Source organism: Centruroides sculpturatus, unplaced genomic scaffold (genome assembly GCF_000671375.1).
Source record: "Centruroides sculpturatus isolate CEXI.00-Female unplaced genomic scaffold, Cexi_2.0 scaffold564, whole genome shotgun sequence".
Taxonomy (NCBI): Eukaryota; Metazoa; Arthropoda; class Arachnida; order Scorpiones; family Buthidae; genus Centruroides; species Centruroides sculpturatus.
The window spans coordinates 20,474-38,681 of NW_019384878.1; the positions used below are offsets into that span (position 1 = coordinate 20,474).

An 18,208-nucleotide genomic window follows, 5' to 3' on the forward strand; every position below is an offset into this window, starting at 1 on the left:
AGAAGTGTTTCTTTCACAAGAAATGTATAAAATTAGTGCTGTATTAGACTTACGGTACCTAATTTACATACTGTACAGACGATAATAAACTCAACTTACTAGCCTAAAATCTCCGTAGCGTGTTGCCAGGCGGCAGAAAGCATATATATAATTATAATAAAGTTACAATAAATTAAGTTAATATATAATTATATATACAGTACCTAATTTATATATAATTAATATATAATTATATGTACAGTACCTAATTTATATATAATACTGTACAGACGATACCAACTCAATTTAGCCGCTCCGTAGCGTGGCGCAGGGTCGGAGGAAAGTAGTTTGGCTGCTCATCCACTATTGGTCCAGACTCTATTAATCTTGTCGCGAAACGAGTCAGTGAAGACGTTTTAGGAGATGCTTTATACGAATGTTGCTACAATTTTTTTGCTACGTTATAGGAACGCACGTTATAGGGGGGTCGACTGTATATATATTGTAATAATGTGTATATATAAAAATGTGTGTATATATATATTATATATATACACATATTTTTAATCTGAACCCTGTTTAGTCCACATCAATTTTGTTTGTTTTGCATCTAAATGTTTCAGCAAAAAATCACAAAATGAAAGAAGAAAGCAAATAAAAAGAAATCAGCAAAGGAAACAAAAATTCATTTATAAAATTATTATCACTTAATATAAAGATATCTACCAAATTTAGTAAAAAAATTTTAAAATATATATATGTATTTGCCTGTAATTCTTTTTGACATCTTTTATATATATATATGTATGTATGTATAATTTGAGTTTTTCACTAATCCAAACAGCCCCATGTGATAATTAGTTCATATTAACAAGTGTTTGTTGACCTTTAATGGACTTTGCACAAATTGTAGTATGAAATGTATAATGAGGGATGAGTGCTGAATACAACTGAGAAGAAAAAACATTACACCAATGATTCTCAAACACACTTGAAGATCTTGATAGTTACGCATATGCAGAGGTGCTTGAGACACCAACAACAAGAGTGCACTATATTTATTACTTTTTGGGAATTTGTTTTTGCTTTTACAATCTACATTACCTAGTAAATTCTATTGGTGTAAAAAATATTTCTAAAACTAATGTGCTATTGTATTTATTATCATATCTGCTAGATATTATTAATTTTTGAATTTCTAAAATCCCTTGTATCATTTTTCTCTTTGAATTTTAACTTTGATTTCAAAAATAAATTCTTCAGAGATTTGAATATTGCAGAGGCGATAGAGAAATTACTACAATATAATTTAATGCTCAATGCTGCCAATTAACAGTTGAGAATATTATTGCCTAAGTAAATAATTGCCAAGCATTGAAAAATATATTTTAAAAACATGCTCATCTCCTCCTATCAAAATTGAATTTTTGGTAAAAATTATATTTAAATAAACATTTATTCTTTGGAGGTTTGCTTTAATTTAATGAAGAAATTTTTAAGATCTGTAAGTGATTTTTTGAACATCTTGTTTACTTTTAAATACAGATAAAATTGTGTGTTAAATATATTAAATTAATGTAATTTGAATCATATATTCTCAATTTTTCTAGGCAACACTTGAGAAATTTGAAACTGAATTAAGAGAGGTTATTATAAATGATGATGCTCTGACGAAAACATTTTTGGAATTAACAGAAATGAAATATGTGCTAATGAAGGCTCAAATGTTTTTTGATGAGGTATAGTATACATTTAAATATGTAATATGTATAATAAATACACAAAAAATTGTGATGAATTGCATTATTGGGCTCCAATTCTTAAATTGCAGACCTCTACATTACCTCTGTTATCCATCTGCCTGTCGTTTGTTAATCTCAAGAACAGAGTTAGATGAAAATTGAGACCAGATATAGAAAGTTTAGGGCTGGAGACACTGATTAACTATATATACAAATTTAAAAAAATTTTTTTGAATTAAAAGATGATTAAAAAGTACAGCCTGGCATTGTTACAATGCCTCAATAAATAATTGCTCCTTATTATTTTGAGTTTCTTTAATTTAAAAGATTATTGAAAATTGCACATTAAACTCAAAATTGATGATTATAAAAATTTGAAAAAGAACTAGTTTCAATTAAAAATTGAATTATGACTATTTACAAAAAAAATTTTTTTAAATATTTTGTAAATAGTCATCATTCAATTTTTAATTGAAAATATCCTGGGTTACTCATGTTATCATGTATGCTGTTAAACTAGTTTTAAATTAAAATTTTGTGTTAATACTGACTTTGTCAAAACATTTGGAATTTTTTAAAGAAACATAAGATTAAAATTTGAATTATAATTGAAAAGATTTTATTTTAAATGGTTTTGTATTTATAAGTGAGACTATAAACAAGCTAAAAACAATTTTTCTTTATTTTTTTAAAATATACATTATTAAAAACATATATCTAATTTCTTGATCAGTTTGAGGTTACCAAAGACGACAAGTTCTCAATGCTATATTGCAGCTTAGCAGGAATAAACTTCTAATCCATAGTTAATTTGGTGTCAGATCTTGACTTATATTATTGGGACAACTGTTTACAGAATGTTAAGCTTTATCACTGTTTTGATTGATTAAATAGCAATAGTTAGCAATAAAAAATTAATAAGAAGACTGGTTAGCAACAATTTATTTAATAATTATTAACAGTTCAATATAATTTTAAAAAAGTGTTTAGTTGGTTAAATGAAGGTTTAACAATTGATTTTTCAATATCTAGTTAGCACATGCAAAATTTAACAGTAAAAATAGGATTGTGTTCCATTCTTATAAGTTGAGTTATTTCTTAATTTGTATTTTAGATGAGAATTTTGAGAACTAGTATATTAATATTAAAATAAAAATTACTTAATAAAGAATTAAATTAAAATAGTGGTTAGATTTGGTTTTTATTATGTGAGATCTGTGAATGTACACATTTGTCAGAAATTTGAATTTGTCTAGGAATTTGTAAACAAAATTGACAGCAAAACAATCCTGGTAAGAATTAGAGCAGAGGTTACTTTTAGTCATAACAATCTGAAGGGAAAATTGACTCATAACTGTCAACTTGGCACCGTAACCGTCAAAATTGGACGAATACGTGACCTTTTTTCTCACGACAAGGAGATAAAAGAGAAAATCACCAGAAGCTCAGGGGAGCGATTAATCAGGACGTCAATTCAGTAGTTGTGTGCTTTTCATCTCCTGGACCTTCATAACTCGGACTGGATCCAAGAAGAGGAGACGACACCATATCTGTGACAACGACCCGCCCATATGAATGAAGTTCTCCAATATGCCTGAGAGGTATTTAAGGGGGCTGAAACTTGCAAACTCTCTCTCTCCATGTAAAATGCATCAGAATAAGAAAATTAGGTCAAGCTCGCATTTCATAAGGATTTATTGTTCGCATTCGTAACTGCATTTTTTCATTTCAATTTGTAACTGCATTTATCTGCATGTAGATCTGTATATTCTAGATTTAGTTTTATAATAAATTTTATATTTTGGTATGTTAAAATCTGTCATTTGTTTGTCCATGGATCCTTGCCGACTTACCAATGCACTCCCCATTCAATTTGCCCTCCTAGCCATCCAACAACCTCGAGATTGGGTTTTACCAGCCCATGCAGATTAGTGGTCAGAAGGGAGTAATCCCTGACCCCCTACTTATCTCACAGTTATATTGGCATTTTTCTAAAGTTACAAAAACAGAAAGTTAATTTAAGGAAATATGTCAATTTTGTGATATTAATATCTTACTTATACAGATATTTTTTAATGAAAACATTTATAAATAACAAATGACAATATTGAGATATGTATGCAATAAATCAAATCTTATTATTTTAGAAGGATATTTCTCCAAGTGTTAGTGAAGGAATAGAAACAACATTAATTAGCAGAGAAACAATATCAGGTGGTCTGCAATTAAGGTAAATAATTATTTATTTTTAAACTTTACTATTTTTAATAGAAATTGTGTAAATATTTAATTCTGAAAAAATTGAATTACAGTCAAACCAGTTTATTCATGTCCTGTTCAGCCAGATTGGTCTGAATTGTCGATTATTTTTAAATTTTTACACATTTTATGGAAAAATAATTTTTTGCAATGTTTATGAGATTATTTAAACATTGTTTACAACCTTAGTATGTACTTAAGTAGCAATCTCACACTTGCAAGGATAAAAAATACATAAGTGTAGCTACTGAGTAATTTTTGTTTCTGTTTATTTAATGTTCCTATTGTTTTCAAGTCAGTAAAGCATGTAAATTTAAAGGTACTTCGATTCAGAGTTAAAGTTGTGGACAAATTATAAAAGTATTTTTATAAAATTTGTAATTTTGTACATAATTTTTTAACTTTAACTATTATATAAGCTTAAAAGCAATAAAATTTCAAAATTGATTATTAGAAATTTCAATAATTTTATATGCAAAATGTTTTGTGTGTAAGAAATATGGACAGACTTATGTTTTTTTAATAAATGTAATTTTTCAAAAAAGATGTTTAAATTCAATAGAAATTACTTCAAAAGATAAATTGATACACTATATTTACTTTTACATTTTAATACATTTTCCATAAAATCTATTAAGGAAACAGAAGAGCATTATTGTTCTGTTTTCTTAAACAATGGATATATATTAGAAAATAAGAAGAGATTAGCATTTTACTTTAAAATGTGTATCATGAAAATTCTAACAAAATTTATCATTATTTACTTTTGATTGTTTAAAGTACATTATATATATTATAGTTTTATGGCTGGAGTAATCCGGAGAGATCGTATACCTGTTTTTGAACGAACATTGTGGCGACTATGTCGTGGAAATGCATTTTTTAGACAAGCTGAAATTGAGGAACCACTTGATGATTTATTATCTGTAAGTATATATGAAAATTAAAGTATTTAAATTTAAAAGTTAAATACTGCTACAAGTATATATTAAATGGTATTTATTTAACATTGATAAAAAAAAAATAATAATAAAAATTAATACATGACAACAATCATTAATATGATTCATAAATTAATTTTCTTTGAGGAAATCAGTTTATCTGACACTACACTATAAGATACACTAAACTTAGTAAGCATTAGTTAATTAAAACATGGCTAATAAATTTGTTTAAAAATTCATTTAAAGATATACAAAAGTCTACAATTTGTCTGTTCTCATGTTACAAGAACAATTACTTTATGTAGGAGAGCCTACATAAAAAGGTAAATTTTGCCAAAGAAAATTGTTCCTGTGACATGAGAATGGAAAAATTGTAAATACTTGTATATTTTTAGGTTAATTTTATATAAACTTTTAAATGCATTCAGCATCCAAGTTTTAATTAATCAAGAATTTTTGAAAGCATAACTATCATCAGAGGAAATTTTATAGTTAACAATTAAGACAGGGAGAGACTACATGAAAAGGTTAACTTTGACAAAGAAATTTGTTCTTGTGTTGTAAAAATAGACAAATTGTAAAAACTTTAGTATATTTTTAAGTAAATTTTAGTAAGCATTTCTTGAACAAGGTACATAACTATAATAGTTCATTAGTTTTTGTTTCAGTTGGTGCCAATGTACAGATACTTGCCAGTCTGGAATTATACTGTTTAAGTCATAACTCCATAGCATATCAAGATAAAGAGCTATAATGCTAATAAGAATCAAATTTAGACACCTTTTCCATTATTGATAGTGGATTATCAATGAAATAGATTATTAAAGACAGAAAAATGAATGTGTGGGTTGCCAAAGGTAGGACTAAGTTGTACCTCGTTTTGATAGGCAACAGTTCGGTGAGAACTGCCCACTGGTCAGGGGATGACGTGTGGAATGATTTTATATCCCGTGAAGTCGGGATTCTTTCTGTTTAGTCGAGTGGAGGAGGAGAGAGGGGCCGTCGGTGAAATGTGTGCGTTATTCGAATTAAAGACTCCGATTAACAACAAAACAAACATTTATTAAACAAAACTAGAAACTAACAAAGAGAATATATATCGTTTCCACGGAGTTGGAAGGGCCGCGCCGAGAGAGAGTTCACAATACTTTGGGGTTTCATACCTCTGTTGAATTCAATGGCTAATACGGATAGAAATTCAGATGGAGGTTAAGCTTCTCTCCAGTAGGTCTTCTAGGGAAGTCTCCTCCGGGATCGACGAGTGGCTGGACAATTGACGAGCGGCTGGCTGGATGGGTGGGTCGGCGGTGACGGTCTTCGACGAGAGATGAAGGACCTGTTCACGGACGGCAAAGTCGACTCCCTTCCGTTGTCGTCCTCTCTTTTATATCTTCGGTAGATCTTATATCACGTTGTCTTTTTACACCAATCATAGATTTCTTTGGATAAGATCCTGTTGAGTCAGATTTGTGTTCCGGAGGGAAAGGAAGTAACTCCGGGGACGGGAAGATGAACATCCGCCCCCGAAAAAGGTTCGATAGCGCGAAAAAATAGAGAGTTTCTTTGTTTAAAACAAATGTTTTAATTCATTAATTTCGTTGTTTGAATGAGTTAAACTCGTTTAATTCGATCCGAATTTCACAAATGCCTTTGGACTGATTTAATGCAAGAACTGGCTCAAATTATTGAATGCTGTAATGTGTACTTGCTGTCTTTAAATGATTTTACATTAATAAACTTTATACAAATAATTATTTGCATCTTATTTTTTTCTATTTCTTTTTAATTTAATTTTTATAGCAAATATTTTGCTGAATATAACTAGTATGGTATATTAGATTTAATTATGATTATCTTGTACTTTTAAAAACAAATCAAAAGTTAAAAATTGAGAAGTAAAATAGAAATATTTTTTCAGTTTCATTTACTATTAAATAGATATAATTGGTAACTATACAAATTTTTATATTACTTGGATAACACCATAATATAATCTATGCTTAACAGTTTCCTTTCATTCCAGAATAGTAAACTTTTTAGATTGAAGTTAGAGCTGATTATATTTTCTAACAGCTGTATATAAGTGGTTATGATTCTACTTATTATGACTTAAGTGATGGCAATATTGACTTTAAATGATGTTTATATAATATACTAAATGTGAACTTTCTGCACATAGTGTTGAAATACAATGTAATGTTTGTTAAAAAAAAACAATACAAATCTGAAATTATTTATAGGAATTACTGTTACTTTATACAAAAACATTTAACTTCAATTTTTTATTTCAGGGTGATAAAGTCAATAAATCTGTTTTTCTTATATTTTTCCAAGGAGAACAATTGAAAATAAAAGTGAAAAAAATTTGTGAAGGGTTAGTAGAATTTATTTTTGTTTACAATATAATTTAAAAATTTCTAAATTAACTTTAATTAATTTGAAAATATAATAATCATAGTTTTCGAGCAACATTGTATCCATGTCCAGAGTCACAAGTAGAAAGATCAGAACAGTTAAAAGGAATTTTGGTTCGTCTTGCAGATATTAGTACTGTAAGTACTTAAATGTTAGTTACAGATTTAATTATTACATTTTGTGTATTTTTATAAAATTAATGAATAAAATAACGAGAACTCCTTTAATTGAAAGCAACAATTAGTAACATTTAATTGATTTAATGTATGAAATGAATTACAAATTATGGAAAATAATAACTTATCAAATTTTGTGAAAATTTAATAAGTTATATGTGATCTGAACATTGCAGACATATATTTTGTATCAGCACATGCTGCTGCATGCTTCTGATTTGATTAAACACACTTTAATCAGTCTATAAGGTGCATAGTTATATTGTATTAAGATTTATTGGAAAAGTTGAAAAATTAAATGTTAATAAATACATTATTGCTCAGTATACTACAACAAGTGTCCAAACAAATTTCAATACTACCACATAGATGATTATTGGACAATTGTGAAATTTATTGCTACTTTTCAGTGGGTGCTGCATTACCAGATATTTTGGATTATTGGATGCAGTTGATTTAGCAAACTACTTCTAATAGTCATAGCTCCAGAAAAACAGTAGGAAATGAATTTATTTTCTTGTCTTACAAAGTTTGAATGTGTGTTTTTTTTCTATTGTTATTTTCTCATAATTGTTTATGTGTCAAAATAATGAGATACTCTCAGCACTCATGGTTTCAAATATAGTTCAGCATAGTTCTACATTCTAAAATACATATCAAAAACAAATCATTATAAAATGCTTTAAAAGAATGTAATAGAGTATAAAGAGAATATAGGGTATGCTTTTAATAAATAGTTTAAAATATTTTTTAAATAAATTTGAGAACAAACTAGTAAAGGAAATTAAATTAAACTAGAATATATTTTCATTATGCAAGTTTCAAAAATATACATAGAAAAGTAGAAATTTTCTAATTTTCTCTTGAATTAAAAGGGAATAAATATGTCGTTAAAATGCATCAGTTATTGTGTATTAAACTATTTTAATACTAATTTTTTTCTCCTTTCTGTTTTTGTGAAGTTTGAATTGTCCTTAACTCTTTACTGTAGACTGGCTTAATCTGATTTTTATAATAAAGAATTGAATGCCAGAAAAAACATAGCTAATGCTATATCAAAAAATCATAAAATAGATTCACAAGAAAACATGGAATTCCACTCAAACTTTTTCTTCTTAATGTGTGTACAGATTTTAAATGAAACTGAAGATCATAGACATCGACAACTTGTAAATACTTCTAGAAACATACGAAATTGGTTTATTAAGATCAGAAAAATAAAAGCTATATATCATACATTGAATCTTTTTGATCAAGATGTTACAAGAAAATGTCTTATAGCTGAATGCTGGTGTGCTGCTAAAGATATACCAAAAGTTCAAGCAGCATTATTAAATGGAACTGTAAGTAATGTTTTTTAATTGACAAAATAATTAAACTTGTTAATATTTATTAAAAATTTTGATTAATAAATTACTTATAGGAAAAAAGTAGAAGCTCTATGCCTTCAATATTGCATTGTATTTCTCATGATGAACAACCTCCTACTTTCAATACTACAAATAAATTTACAGTTGGGTTTCAGAATATAGTAAATGCATATGGTGTATCTAATTATCGAGAAGCTAATCCTGGTAATACATTTATCTTATTCATAAAACTAACAATAATAATAATAATTTAATAATATAAATTTTAATTTACAGCTCCATATACAATAATTACATTTCCTTTCTTATTTGCTGTGATGTTTGGTGATGCTGGTCATGGGTTTTTAATGTTTTTATTTGCTCTCTGGATGGTAATTAAAGAAAATACATTTAGCAAACAAAAGTCTAATGGAGAAGTAAGATTATGATATTTTATGTTTACTATTTAATTACTTTTATTATTTAATTTAAATTTTTATTATTTAAATTTTATATCTTTAATTAAAACTTGAATTATTTTGATAACTGATTTATTATATTTAGAATTTTATAAAGTTATTTATAATATTAAAGAATTAATGAGAATATTAAAATAGCAAATAATAAATTATTTTTATTTCTAAAACTTGTACACACACACAATCTTGGTGATATTTGTTAAAATACATTTTTATCATCTAAATGTTTTCGGAATGTCCTATTTTCAAACTTTTTATGTTTCAAATCATCATTTATAGAAAATTTTTTAAAGTTCAAAAGGTTCATGGAAACAAGTCATTCACAATTATAAACAAAGCTATTTACAGTACTATCACAAAGAAAAATAATTTACAAACATTTTTATAACTAATTCTATTAGGATTAAAAATATAAAATAATGAATTAAATTAATTTATTTTACCATTTTTAAAGCTTAAAATCCATAAACACAGGACTAAAATATCTTTTTAAAAATTATCTTCTAAATTCATGTATATTAATTAAACTTTTATTTAGACATTTTAACTTATCAGTAATGTCTCATTGTAAATACTCACATATTAAGGGCTGGAACATATAGATGAATATTTTTCATATGGAATCATTTTGCACGAAATGTGACAATACATAGGTTGAAATGAGAATGAGTAAACAATCTTTGCATGGAGATGCATGGAGAAATTTCAGTGCCAAAAAGTGAAAACTGTTGTCTGTACCAATACATAAGGTAGTAAGACAATTAAATATTTCAGTTTAAATGTAATACATATCTAAGACTGACTCTAATAATGCTAAATATAAAACAAAACAAGTATCTGATTTTTCAGGTTATATTTTTACTACAGGGCATATTGAAAAGTCACTGTATACCTGTAAAAAAAATGATACGTAGATGCACAATGACTGAACATTCTATATTTAATTGATATTAAATTGACTTAAAGCTAAATGGTGGTACCACCATCTTAAATAATATTTATAATTAGAGATTAATTTTTAATTAAACAATTTAGAAAATTTTGGAAGAAAAGATCAGTTCAAACAAGTCAAACCTGATTATGGAAACTAGGCAAGTACAGTACATTATATTTCAAAGAAAAGATTGGATTAATGGATAGCATAATTAGTAACATGCTTGCATATGAGCCTGGTTTGCAGAAGTTGAGTTTAAATATTACACCATATTTTTTTGGTTTTCTAAATTATAAAAATTGATTTTGAATTTAATTAAACTTGTACAAGATGATGGCACTGTTGCCATTAAAAACTTTCTTCTAGTTTAAAAAACTTTGCCTAAAAATACTAAAAGTCTAATATGTTGTAGATAGTATAATTCTTGAGACTATGTTTATCCTTCCTGCCCCTTTTTTTTGGAGAAAACATAGCGCCATGTGGCAACTCTAATCTTTAAGAATTAGTGTGTTAATTATAATGTCATATTAGATTTTAGATATTCTCCATCCTTCCTTATGAAATACTAAAATTGTTTATGGATTTAGTTACAGTTTTTCTTAAGATTATACATATATGATGGTGTTGTGTTTTTTTTTTTTTACAGTGATTACGTGTAAGCAGATACAAGTGTGTAAATTTGTACTCTGCTTCAAGTAGTCCTAAGTATCACTTAAGACTACTTAAAGCAGAGTAGAAATTTGACACTTGTGCATCCATTTACATTTATTCAAAAACATTAAAATTCATTTAAAATGTTATACTTAATTTTACTATAATGAATATCATTTTAGTTCAATGTTACTGAATATACAGATTAAAATTTTATTGTCTCATATCAACTACACTGTTTGAGAAAAACATGTGCAAACCAGACTATTCTCCACAGTGAGTAGCATTCAACAGTTCTTGGTGTATAGAATATCAGAGACAGGACTTTCTTTAGGTTAAATTAAAATAGCAAATAAAACAATATTCTGGTAATATTAGATTTCTGTTTAACATTAAATAATTTTTAAACATATAAGATATAACATAAGTAAGCAATGTCAACAATGGAAACTACTTGCAGTATAAAATATTGGATTTAAATATGTAATTAAATTTTAATAGAAAAACAAATTTTACAATTATAATGAAATATTATAGTTAAACTGAAAAATTGTTTGAATCTCACTATTGAGAAGAATGCATTAATATTTGAAAATATTTTATGTTGTCCCATTTAAAACTGAGTGAGTAAATTATTATAATTTTCATATTGGAAAAGGGACAAATGAGAGAGAATAAAATTAGACAAATTCTTTGAAAACTTAGTTTTATTCACAAAACATTATGGAAACTTGCATTATCAATGCCTTAAGATGGCCCAGTTTTATTCAGTCAGTGAATGAAGACTATTTTACATTGGACATCCTGCTTTAAATAAAATCTAATAAAATTAAATACTTTTATAAAACTTTTAATTCCTTAGTAAATTAGATATTTTCATACAAGTTTTTGTATATAAAAATATTAGGTATGTATTGTATGTACAGTTTATTTAAAAAACCTTCAAATACTTTGTATTTTTATATAGAATTTTATACAGAATGGTTAGAAAAACTGACAGTACTTAGATGTGTGGAGCCAGCTTTATAAAATTGAATCAAATGAAACTTGGTACACATGGAATGCAGATCATGGAGAAGAGTGTTATGGGGAAAAATAGCTGAACTTTTCATACCATGAAAAAATGTGGCATTGTTCAGTTGAAAATGTATGTTTCTGGCTGTGGAGTTATTTGGAAGATTATGTTTAACATTATATTAAAAGGGCCTGTGGACTTAATATTGGAGTTGAGGGTCAGCATAGTGTAACCTGTATCCCAGATTCCTCTTAAAATGTTGTGCGTGACATAATGTGGTTTTACAACTATATGTTGGTGGGCAACAAAGAATCCTACACTGAGCACTTACTGAAAATGTATAAAATTTCATTCTTTTTATAAAATTTTGTATGCTTGTTGTATAATTGTCATTAGAGTTGGCTCCACACATCTGAGTACTGTCAGTTTAACTGTAACTAATCTACACTTCAATTTACTTTTATAAGATTTCAAGAAATCATTACTAAAATTTCATTTTTATCATAATACATTTCTTGTTTAAAAACCATTGTTCTGTTAATAGTATTAAATACTTGATTGGGTCATTTATATGATCTTTGTTTTCTTGTAAAAAGTAAATTAATAATTGCTCTTGTTTTAAAGATATCATGAAAATTTAAAATATTTTCCTATATTTATATAGCAATTTTCATAATATTGTAAATTTATATCTTTACATTTTTTATATTAACTATTACTTAACATTTTAAAAATTTGATGTAAAATTTGATTATAGAATAAATTTACAATTGATAATATTCAAATAATATAAAATTCTGATAAATTGTTATTTATTTAATCTGTAGAGAACTAATCTAAATTACATTTATTTGTTTTTTCTTATATATTTTTCATAACTTAAATATGATATAATTTAGTATAAATTACTGTAAATTGAAAATTTTAATATATAAAACATTTCATTTTATTTTTCAGATATGGAACACATTCTTTAATGGGAGATATATCATCTTATTGATGGGAATATTTTCAGTTTATACTGGCCTTATTTATAATGATATTTTTTCAAAATCTATTAATATATTTGGTTCTTCTTGGAAACCTATTAACATGTAAGTTTTAGATAATTTATACAAAACATTTGCTTTGGCTTTATCTGTAATTCTCATTTCAAACATTTATTACTGTGGAATATAGAATGTAGTTATTAAATTTTTAGACATTTTTTTTATTAAACTGGTTACTTTTGTAATTTTTCTGTATAGTATATAGTATTATACAGATTGTCATAATTAATTTGTCTATTGTTTTAAAGTTTGGGTATATGTGAATTTAATTCATTAAACATTAATTCTATTTTCCATAAATTCAGATTCAATGGGAAACTGATGTAAAATGTACTACTACTTTTTCATAAAGTTTTTCAATTCAGTTATCATGATTTTATACATATAACTGGCATCAGTTATATAGCCTACAAAAATTACTAGAACTGAAATAAAGATTTTCATAACTCATATCAGTGTTTGTCACATTTCCAAAATGGCCATTGAAAATGTGACACTTATTCATATACATTAGAAAGTATTTACTCAAACATTAAAAATGTATTTTTTTTATCTAATAATAATAATAAAATATAAAATGTTTATTATTATTATTAAAACAAACTGAAAAACTTTACTTTTATTGAAAAATATAAATTTTTTTGTCAATACTGAGAAGCATTTCATAGAGAGAAAAGAAATACTAGAAACTTGACAAGTTCAAATGTCTGATTTTAGCCAGTAATAATTCTACTGGGTTAAAACTTATTCTGCCTAATAGAAAACATGTAGAAGTGTCTAATAACATCAATTAGAACAGAAGACCAAATGCAATGCACCTGTGTACATTTGCCTTTGATTGTTTCAGGAAAATTGCAATGAAAAATGTATGAAAAACATAAACCTTTGCAGTATGAAAAGTTTTTTAAGATATTCTTGGTAAGTTCATATAAAAGAAAAGCTGTTTGACAAGAACATACTTGTCAGTTAAGATCAGGAGATAACTTGTATCATTGCATAATTCATACCTGCTTTCAAACTGACTTTTATGTATAGGTAACCCATTGATTATATGCCCAAAATTAAATGATTAGGTATTTTGTATTTCTATCAGTTTTAAAGGTGGTGATGTTTTAAATCCCTGTTGAAGTATTGTATAACTGTCACTTGTGAAATGAAAGACACAATGTAGAAATTGGACAAAAATTACTTCTTACATGAATATAAATATCTCTATGCCTGATAGTTATGTTAAAGCCAAACAATTGATTAGACTGGGCTATATTACTGCTACTATTAGTAATTAAATGCTAAGTAATTTGGCCTAGAGGTTGGCATTAGGTGCTATCTCTTATAAAATTTAATAATTAAATTAATATTTATTAATAAATTTAGAAAGTTAATTTAGATACACTAAACTTAGTAAGCATTAGTTAATTAAAACATGGCTAATAAATTTGTTTAAAAATTCATTTAAAGATATACAAAAGTCTACAATTTGTCTGTTCTCATGTTACAAGAACAATTACTTTATGTAGGAGAGCCTACATAAAAAGGTAAATTTTGCCAAAGAAAATTGTTCCTGTGACATGAGAATGGAAAAATTGTAAATACTTGTATATTTTTAGGTTANAAGTTATTTATTTATAAAACAAATTAATGTTCTAAGTGATTTTCAAATCAACAAAATGAGAAGTGTGGAGCAGTATATTAGAGTGATTAAACAAAATAAAACTAAAAAAAAAATCATATTATTTTTTTCTGTTGAAGATTGATTGAAAAAGTATAAAAAAATTTTTTGTGCCAAAAGTGTAAAAAATGAGCCAAATTTGGTGCAATGTAGCCAAACCTGATCACTGTATGCACTCCCTTATACAAACTACAAAATGGATGGGCTTGAATCTATGTAAAGAGGTTGGCATTCTTAAACTTTAGCCCCTACTTTCTGCTAAAACCAGAAATTTGAATTGCTCTATAATCAAAGGTTGAACCAGCCTTTGCTTATTAGTGGCGTGCCGTCATTAGAAGCGGTGGAAGCGCCACTTCCCTTGTATTTTCTAAAAAATAAATACATATTACGCGATTATTTTCATATAATTAAAATTAATATTTTATTATAACCTGCATTATGTATCTTATTACAAATTTCTATACTACATGTGAAAAAAACAATAAGATTGCTATTATATATTTGTTTAATAGTGGCAGAATGGAAGCACTGTATTGTCAGCTTCCTAACAGCCAGATTATACTCATTCGCGCATGCGCTTTACAGAGCACCAACCTCACCTGGTTTAGCTAGTGGAAGCTACACATGTATAATGCGTTCAATGATTCTATCCAGGACCGGTTCTGGGCTGTTATTCGCCTACCTGCTAGATATTTAGCTGCTCTTGCCCGATTATGTGAATCATGAGTAGATTTATAACTTAACCCAACTTATTTGTTAGATAATCTATTATTTAAAAATACATTTAGATAAGTCTACGGTTTTTATTGGCTTACCGAACAAACGAATACAAATGGACCTTAGACCACCACTGACTGATTGCCCCTGGAAGTCGGCTTCTCACAGAAACACAGCTTCCCTATCATCAAATGTCACTGCATGCCACTATTGCTTACTAAGAGAAGAGAATCTATTCTGAAAGTGAAATGTTTATTACAGTATCACTTTTTATTGTTCAAGTTGAAAAGTGTAAAAATCAACCATTATTGGAAATAGTTAATATGTAGGGGTTGTATAGGTAATTTACAGTTTGGTTTAATGAATTCTGGTAACATTTTTGATCACTTTGACATGAAAGTTACCCTGGCAAAATGCCCTTTTGTCACAATGGCAAAATTTGCTTTTAATGCTATAATTCCCAATATTGGTGTTCATTTTAAGGCAAATCAACTGTGTAACCATACTGGTTAATCACTTCTAAATTAATAAGTATTAATTTGATTTTAGTTATTAAATTTAATAAGAGATGGTAGCTAACACCTACTTCTAGGCCAAATTACTTAGCATTTAATTATTAATGGTGGTAGTAATATAGCCTGACCTAATCTGGTGATATTTGGCTTTAAAATTATTTCTTAAGTTTATTATAGTTTTTTGAGAATGGAAAGGGTAATGTGATAAGAAGGAAAACATAAAAAGCAAAATTACAATTATTGGGTTTACTTTCAAGAAGGAATGACTATAATTTGATATAATAAAATTGCAATTTAGAGATAATAGAATTGGAAATATTTCTATAAATAAAATAGTCATGAAGTCTATATTCTATAATGAATGATTTCATTTATACTAGTTAACAAATTAAACTTAAGTCAAAAATAATACTTTAATATACATAAGAGCATTAAAATACTTTGTTTATTTAGCTCATCATTAGAAATGCTAGTCTAATGTTTTAAATGAGTGCCATTTTTGTGAAGGCAAACATATAAGTAAAAAGCAAACATAAAAGCAAAAAATTACCATGGTTTCACAAGAACTATTTTGGAGATATATATGGGTTATGATATTAATCAATGTTGTTGAAATAAGAACTATATATGATAGAGTTTTAACCAATTTTTTTAAGAGCATGATAGAAAACCTTTTCATGGTTTAAGAGGATGATCAGAATCTCTGAAATTAACAAATTTATATTGTAAATTACTTTAATTTGTACTTTATCTTCTGTATGTTATTAGTACATGTTATATTTAGATTTGGTTTCTGAAATTTTCTAGTTAATATAGATGTGTATTTTATATTCAAAATAATTTTTTTAGATCTGATGAGCAAGTTGTAAATTCACTTTTTCAACTGAATATGAGTACTAGTTATACTGGTCATCCTTATCCTTTTGGACTAGATCCTGTAAGTAAAAAGAGTTTTATTCTGTTTACCTATGTTATATACAATAGACAATTATAATTGATAATTATACGTCAATGAATTATTGCACATTTTTTTAAATTTAAGTACTTTTAATTAAATGAGTTTACTAGTAGAAATAGGACCATTAGTAGAGAGAAGAAACATAGACATGGGTGTCTGCAGAAAATTTTTTAAAGGGCAAAGTTTGGAGACAAATAATTACATCAATAAATTTTTATTTAATTTTTTGGGGTTTTTCAGAAGTAGATTATAGAATACAGATATACCTCGCCTGATGTTGGTAATTGGTTCCAGGAGAGGCGACTTAAGTCGAAAAACGACATAAGTCAAATTTACTTGTCACTAGGCTAAACCACAAATAACCATTCCCAGTTCTGTATTTTATTTATAAAGTAAATGCATTTTTAATAATATATGGTTAATAAGAATCTGTTTTAAGCTTACAAACAAATAAATTTTAGTTTTTAATATAGTACAGAAAAAAGTAATCTAAATTTATGAATTCATGTGCATACAGTACATACATGTAAATGTAACATGTTTACAATTTGGCGATGTTTACAGTACATTGCGGACTCTTTATTTGTGAATGTGGTTTGCTCTAAGACATTATAAAATAAGATGATTTTGTAATGATAAATAACAAATACAGTTATTAAAATTATCTTGCGACAATAGAAAATAAACTAATTTATATTAAATTTACCAATATCGAGTGGCACTGATGATGATGCCAAATGGTAGATATTGGAGCTACCTTGGGGAGCACTTAAAGACTGCTAAATAAGACAACAACACAGATGTTTTCATGTTTCGTTCACTAGGATTTATGATGAGTATATTAACATTTACTGTAAATGTACATATTTTAATATGATTTTATGTTCTTTAATGCTTTTCTAGTGATATTATGACTTCAATATTTGTGGCGGACGGACGTAAAGTCGAATAAAATTACTTAAACTTGATTTTTATTTTTCCATATACTTTTTTGACAAATGACATATAATCAAGAACGATGTAACTCGCGATATACCTGTACAGTGTTGCATCAAATTTTCCCTGGTTAAGGGTATAAGGTTACATACCTCAATCACTTTTTGTGATTATAATTTGTTGAATTTTTTACTCATTCCCAGGAAGGAAAGTTGCAATATATACCCTGTTTACCCCTCTGCAGATGCCCATGAACATATTGACATTTAGTTTTGAAATTTAACCATATCCTAATAAAATTCAGGCTTAGATATTTGTCTATACAGTATATTTTTGGTTTTTAATCTCACGTTGAAATTTATCAATATTCATATCATTTACATTTTTATTTGTTTATAAGAAAACTGTAAATGATATGAAT

General features: G+C 26.9%; 1 protein-coding gene across 1 annotated transcript in view; it reads left to right on the forward strand.

The window, feature by feature from the left end:
• LOC111630985 (V-type proton ATPase 116 kDa subunit a-like) overlaps window positions 1–18,208 on the forward strand; it is a 58,423-nt gene that overhangs the window by 14,287 nt on the left and 25,928 nt on the right. Inside the window, exons 4-13 of the mRNA XM_023375164.1 lie at window positions 1,590–1,718; window positions 3,869–3,951; window positions 4,780–4,906; window positions 7,216–7,298; window positions 7,383–7,476; window positions 8,646–8,858; window positions 8,939–9,089; window positions 9,162–9,301; window positions 12,901–13,037; window positions 16,743–16,830. Of these exons, the coding sequence (XP_023230932.1) occupies window positions 1,590–1,718; window positions 3,869–3,951; window positions 4,780–4,906; window positions 7,216–7,298; window positions 7,383–7,476; window positions 8,646–8,858; window positions 8,939–9,089; window positions 9,162–9,301; window positions 12,901–13,037; window positions 16,743–16,830 (1,245 nt within the window). The remainder of the gene's footprint in view (window positions 1–1,589; window positions 1,719–3,868; window positions 3,952–4,779; window positions 4,907–7,215; window positions 7,299–7,382; window positions 7,477–8,645; window positions 8,859–8,938; window positions 9,090–9,161; window positions 9,302–12,900; window positions 13,038–16,742; window positions 16,831–18,208) is intronic.